Source organism: Lytechinus pictus, unplaced genomic scaffold, assembly GCF_037042905.1.
Source record: "Lytechinus pictus isolate F3 Inbred unplaced genomic scaffold, Lp3.0 scaffold_19, whole genome shotgun sequence".
Lineage (NCBI taxonomy): Eukaryota > Metazoa > Echinodermata > Echinoidea > Temnopleuroida > Toxopneustidae > Lytechinus > Lytechinus pictus.
In genome coordinates this window covers 10955700-10962368 of record NW_026974140.1, presented here as the reverse complement: position 1 = coordinate 10962368, position 6669 = coordinate 10955700, and the positions used below count along the sequence as shown (strand labels likewise).

Sequence of the window (6669 nt, the reverse complement as noted above, 5' to 3'; positions counted from 1 at the left end):
TGATTTGTTTTGTTTCTAGTTTTTGTTTTCCATACACGTATTTATTTCTCTTTATTTCTAGTGCACTTGGATAATGACACAAACCATTTGTATAACTTTTGTTGTCATCCTGAGTCCATTTGCAAATTAGTATTAGGGTAACTTTGCCATCATGGGTAAATGTCATGGTAACAATGTTACAATACAGCCAATCAAAATCAAAGATTCCAAAAAGTTATCTTTTTTGGAGCAAATTTACCTCATAGTAACTTTATCCAATGGCATGGTAACAGTGGGAATACAGAGATACCAACTGTTCCTTTTTTGCAGTATCTTGCCCTTTTTAAATGAAATAACCAGATTTTATAAATAATTTTTTTTTTTTTTCAAAATCATGAACCACCTATTGGCCTGCATCTGCGAGCTGCTACCGGTGCCTCATTGACATGGTTGACTTCATGCTTTTAACAGCAATAGTTCCAGATCGAGATAGAAGAAATGTCATAATTGTTTGTTTTTATGATCAAATTTCATCATGTCATACTGAGTTTTTTCTACTATGCGAAGGCAACTACTTGAGTTTATTTTGGCCATGACATTTTTTTTTTTCTGATGAAAGGCCAAAATCGGGGGTGCCCCTTATGCACAGCATTTTTTGTCGATACACATGTCTATTGGAGAAAGTTGAAAATACTCTTTTTCAACCAGAATCCTTTTTTTTTTCATCCCTGAAAATACTTTACTTCCTTTACAGGGTTCCGGTAAGCACCCTTGGGGATCTTTCATTATTGACTTGTTTCATAAAGAGTTACAACTGTGGTAACTTTGCCATCATGGCAATCATCGAGGTAACCTCGAGGTTGAAGGGTTGTTGTTAAACATGGTCCCCTGGGGGTGCAAGAAAACTATTTTCCTCAGATGAACAACCAAAGAAACCATCAGTATTGGATATGATTTTTACGCTTATATTCTTGCCCGGTATTCTTGAGATAATAATAGACCTGTGGTGTTAAAGGGAATCAGTAAGAGAGATTAAAAGACGGGCTTATGGAAGAGAGGGAAAAGCAAAGAAATGAGAGAAAGAAGAATTAGGCCCTTGATCATTCTGGAGCTTGTGCTATCAAATGAATACACGAATGATACAGATGGTGGTTGTGATGTTTTGATGGTTGTGGTAAAGAGAATATAACAACAAACCTTACTAGCGTTACCGTCGTAATCAGAATGGTGGAAAAGATCTGTTTCCAAGATTAAGAAATTTCCCTATCATTTCATTTCCAAACTGATAGTGCAAATTGTGGGTTGGTGTTTTAAAAAGATGTTCATAGGTTACGAACAACTTGACAAATGACTAGTGATCAAAGGGGAATCCAGCCTTGGCTATAAAATGTTGTGTTGGGAAGGAGAAAAATAAATGAAACAGAGTGGTGAAAATTTGAAAGAAATCGGACAAGAAATAAGAAAGTTATAGCTGCTTTAAATTGGGATCACTAATAGTATGTAGATTTCAAATTGGCAACTGGGTAAGTAAATTATGACAAGGGGCAAGGACAACTTTCCCATAGGCCATGTACTTTATTATCAGGGATTTGTGGTTTTCTCCTAAGTACCCATTCCCCTGGGGCAGTAATCTAAATATAACCCAGGTAGTATATTGTTTAATGTCCTCATGAAAGAAAAATATAATTTGAAATAAAACTTTGAGGAAAAATGACATTTTAGCAATAATATGTAGAGGAGTACATGGAAGAGTAGTCCTTGCCTTACATCACTATGACATCCCATATGCGGCCAATTTGAAGTCTCCATGAGTAAAGTGATTACCAATATTTACAACTTTGAAAAATTCATAACTTTCTTGTTGTTTGTCAAATATTGTTCAAACTTTCACCTATCAACTTGTCTGATTTTTCTTTTTCTTATAAAAACAAGTTTTTATTTGGGTTGGATTCAAAATCTGGTGTTTATCATTTACCACAAAAAGGTATCACCAGTTGTGCATCAAGTCATTCGTAACTTACATACATCTTTATGAAACACCCGCCTGGTTCAATTTACATCAGTTATGCACCAAATACCTCTAGCTGATGAGCAGACTTTGTAACCCATCCCAGCAGCTGTGCCAAGGATTATCTTGATGGGGGGTGAATTCTTAAAGTTGGCATGTTTAGTTTTTTTTCTTAGTTAAATTACAAGGAAATTATACAGATTTTCAACCTTGCCTTCTCTTTTCCATAATCTTTGGGTTTTGTTCATCCACCCCCCCCCCCCCACCCAGTGACTGCCTCTGATTGTTTAAGTCATGGATAATAATGAAAAGAAGGGGAAAGGAAAGAGTTATGACAAGAGAAGGCTGGGGCTGACATTTATGTAACGGTTGCGGAATGGTTATGAAAGAAGGGGGGAGCTGATCATGCAAAAAAATCACAATCAGATGGTTATTTTTATGGCTTTGAAAAAAAAAGTGGGGGTGAAGCCCCTTCCCCCCCCCTCCCCAGTTCCGCGGCCCATGTGTAATAATATCCATATTTTCTTTCACTGAGGAAAATATGCATCAACTTTAAGCCCTACCATTAAGATATCCTGTTGCCACCCCTATAGTTAATAATTATGAAATATGTTTTCTAATATGCTGAATATATATGAAGGTCTATATTCTTGTGACCAATCAAAGAGGATGCTACATCAGGAACTCACAAATCACAAACATCCTAAATATTGGGCAATAATGTTTCTGTATAGTATGAAGTTCTAGATTTGGGGGTCTTGGTGCATAAGAACAGAGTAACAGGAATAATTGTTTATCTAAAACTCTTTTTATGCGAATACCGGTGTGAATATGAATCTAAATAAAATTATTAAAGTGCAGGCTGATATCACCTTTTTACACTGGCATACAGATGGATGGGTGGCTTGGGGCATAGTCATAATAATCAAGAAAGATGGGGAGAATTGAAGGAAATGAAAATGGGTAAATGTTAAATTAGTTTATCAATTAATATTATGTCAAACTCTTTACAAAATGGGAATTTCGCATTAAAAGGTCAAAATCTTTACTCACTCGCTCACAGATTTTCAGAAATTTTGACCCATGGCAGCTAGGGGCGATTTTGCCCCTGAAATGCTCATTAGAGCCCTGGAAATTCAAAAAAGCTAGAGCCCATGCACAAAATGCCCCATTCACTGCAATCAAGCTTATCAAATGCTGCAGATTTAGGCAATCGGTTGTGAAAGGAAGCACAAGGCTGCTGCCTTTTTGCAAATAATAATTGTAGTAAGTACTAGTACCATGACTAGTACTTTATTCTAGAGAAATGGGCCGTCCTTGAAATAGGTTGCCCCGTTTCTTCGGGGTGACACGCCCACTCGAAAGTAGGTTTTATTAGTTTACAGCTTCAATCCATTTGTTATTACTGGAACAAACAATGTCATGTTAATTCAAGATATAAATACAATAAATACAATTTCGCTGGTGCTACATCATAATATTGTTTTTAATATATTTTTACAGATAATGTTTGAAATAATTTGTGAGATCTAAACCAGATTCTGATTTATTTGAAATAAAAACATAACATCAAAGTATACGTTATAGACTAATTCGTGCGAATGTTTATATTTCTCATGCATGATGCACGCGAAATTACGATCAAGCAGGCGCTAGGTCTTAGATCGAGAGACTTTGGTGTTTTAGTTTGGGGAGGAAAAGGTCAGACAGTATTTACATGTATCATGTCAGGATCTTCAGATTTATTAAAGGATGTCAAGCATTCCGTTCAGATGGAAAAAAGTTCAAAATGTCGTACTATAATGTGGTCTGTGCCCCGTTCCGTCTCGACCGCCCTGACCAAATGCATCGCCGCCGGAGCTCCGGCGGACAGTTCGGTATGGTTCGAGCCGTTCTGCTACAGCAGGGCAATTTCGATCATCGCTTCAGCCAAGCACAATCTTTCGTTACCGCTTGACTATGACGGAAATGAAAAGATTTTTGAGCAAGCAGCATCTGCTATTGGGGATATGATGTCCTGCAAGGTTCATCCAGAACATCTTACGTGAGTATATAAACTCTGTGTGATAATGATATATCTAACGACATTGTCAAATTGTCTTGACTAAATTAAAAATACCTGGTAATGTTGTTAGGCCTATTCTATCTAATGTTTTTATGTACTTAGTTATATATTTGTGTAGTTTTTTATATTTTTGTAAATAAAGTCAGATTGTCAACATATGTATACAGTACAAAAACATAATTAAGCTTTAAGGAACTTTCTGAATATGGGGCAGAAGCCCCCAGCCCCATCTCCCCGCCCTGTCATGGTTGCGCGGTCCCTATTAACATTAGTGTATAATGCACTGTATCAGAAACGCTTGTTAAAACTGGTAATAACATATGCCATGCCACTTATCTAAACATGCCTTCTGCATATCAACTCTTCCTTAAAATTTGTAAAGTCCATGAAATTACAGAATCTCCAATCAATGGGCCTAGATTTACTCATCAGTATTCAAAATACTTCTTGGAATATGTGCATACCATCGAGCTGTTGACTATATCACTAAAGTGTTTTATGCAGTCCGAGCAGAGCTGAGAAATTAAGCCATTTTTGCTTCATTTTGATTACTGGGTATAAAGAAAGATATTTGTAGTCGTTCTGTAAGTATTGCAATATATCAAAGACTTCACAAACTTTTTGACAAATTTCATGAAATATTTTAAACAGAGCAAGAGATGCCAACCCTCCTAATTCTTCCCAAAAGCTTCCCTCCCAAATCTTACTAAAAAAAGGTAAAATTTCATGATTGTAGAAAAAAAAATGTTTTCTCATATCTCAACAATCAGATTTCAGTTATCTCTCTGTTATATTTTTTTAAAGTAACTGAGTAGTTAAGTAAAGTCTGATGAAGATAATGAATTTACATGACTTATTATATAGGCCTACACTGCAATGTAGCACTGAAACCACATGTAGATTCAACTAAGGTTGCCTTTCAAAAAGTTTTTATTCTCCTTGTCTTTCCTGTATAGGTATGGGTCACTCAAACAGCTTCTAGAAAAAGATGCCAGCCCCTGCGTGTTCGTCAAGGACCTGGCTCAAGCAATGAATAAGGACAAGATCCAATATCTCCCTCAAGGGTACAAATATGTGTTCCTGATTCGACATCCCCTCCGAGTCTTCTATTCCTTTCGAAAGGTCGCATATGCGAACTCTGCCAAGTTTGAGGGGGACTGCAAAGCAACAATGGCGGAGGAAGAATATGACATAGAGAGAGATTATGTCATGTTTGATAGAGCTGGATTGTACTTCCGGGGTATTCATGAAACCTGGAAATATGTGAAGGATAACTTAAACAGTGAGCCAGTTGTGATTGACGGTGACGATTTGCTGGCTAGGCCTGCTGAAATGCTTCCAAAGATCTGTGAAGCTATAGGTATCCCATACAGTGAGAGCATGTTGCATTGGAATCCATCTACTGACATTGTTAAGAAATGGGTTCACCCAGCCGACGGATTACTGGATGAATTGATGTATATCTATGATAGAGCATTAACAAGCAGTGAATTTGCTCCAGCCAATCCAATGCCTCGCCGTGATCAGGTCACCCAAGATGTCATCAGACTTACTGATCAAGTGATAAAATATTATGAGGAGATGTATGAAACAAGAATGAAATGATGCTTTTGTTTTGGTCAGGAATTAATATTGTTGAAATATTCCATTAATCTGTAATAACTTGATAAATATATTCACCAGTCATTCAATGTAACACAATCAAACTCATCAACTTGAATGGTATCTGAGATGGGGCCAATTTATACAAGCAACTATGCTTCCTTTGACCCCTCCACATCTGAAATATATTTTTTATGTGAATTATTTGTATACTGGTAAATATTTTTTAATTGTGGAATTTAAAGTTGAATTGAATTGTTATCTTTAAGCAACCTGTATGCCAGTGCAATAACATATAAGAAAGGACTTAAAGAAGTGCCTATCTAATATACTAAAACATGTTTAAGTAACCTCTTCTGTCACATATATATTTAAAATACACATGGGTAGTTAATTCTGGATGGATTCAAAGATTTTGTATTTCAAACAAAGAAGGGCTGAACATTTGAAAATCGCCCCCTATTGACAAGGATGGTACCAAAATATTTCTATTGGGTGTGTTGGGGGGATGACCTGAAGCAAATTCTCAATTGAACAACAGGAAATGTAGTGTTTTTGATGATAAGACCTACCACATTTTCAATATTTGATCAATACCTACATGTAATCAATACTTCTACTGAAAGTATACGTTTACCAACTCCAACATTCTTTTTGAAAGTATTACTTGTTCTTCAAGATTAACCTTGGATGAATACTCATTGTATGGGCTTCTTGTGATACATTCTTCCAACTCATTAAAAGGTTCACTCCCCCAATTCAGAATAAGTTACGACACATTGATTGTTTTGGTCAAGGGCTCAAGGCTGACCAACAGCTGAAGTCTTGACCTGACAATTAAATAAGGGTTACACCTTAGAGTTTACATTTACATTACTTCACGAGTTATTATCATCTTCAATAAATATGAACTGTACATCTCATCTTGTTTTGTCTCCAGTAATGCTTGTTGAAAGTTTAAGTATATGTACAATCTATGCAACAGAATAACAGTTTGTCAAGGAAATTATTTTTC

At 36.2% G+C, this 6669-nt stretch overlaps 1 protein-coding gene across 1 annotated transcript; it reads left to right on the top strand.

The window, feature by feature from the left end:
• The first annotated feature begins 3588 nt into the window (after nt 1-3588).
• On the top strand, nt 3589-6660 carry LOC129260674 (uncharacterized). Its single transcript, XM_054898628.2, has 2 exons — nt 3589-4031; nt 5009-6660. Exons 1-2 carry the CDS (start codon nt 3589-3591, stop codon nt 5655-5657), a joined length of 1092 nt encoding a protein of 363 aa, XP_054754603.2. The 3' UTR covers nt 5658-6660.
• Nucleotides 6661-6669: the final 9 nt, after the last annotated feature.

Bases quoted from the DNA above. Each gene is read 5' to 3' on its own strand.
- LOC129260674 (XM_054898628.2), top strand. From the start codon at position 3,589: ATGTTTATATTTCTCATGCATGATGCACGCGAAATTACGATCAAGCAG. The intron at 4,032-5,008 runs GTGAGTATATAA...TTTCCTGTATAG, and splicing joins GTTCATCCAGAACATCTTAC to GTATGGGTCACTCAAACAGC.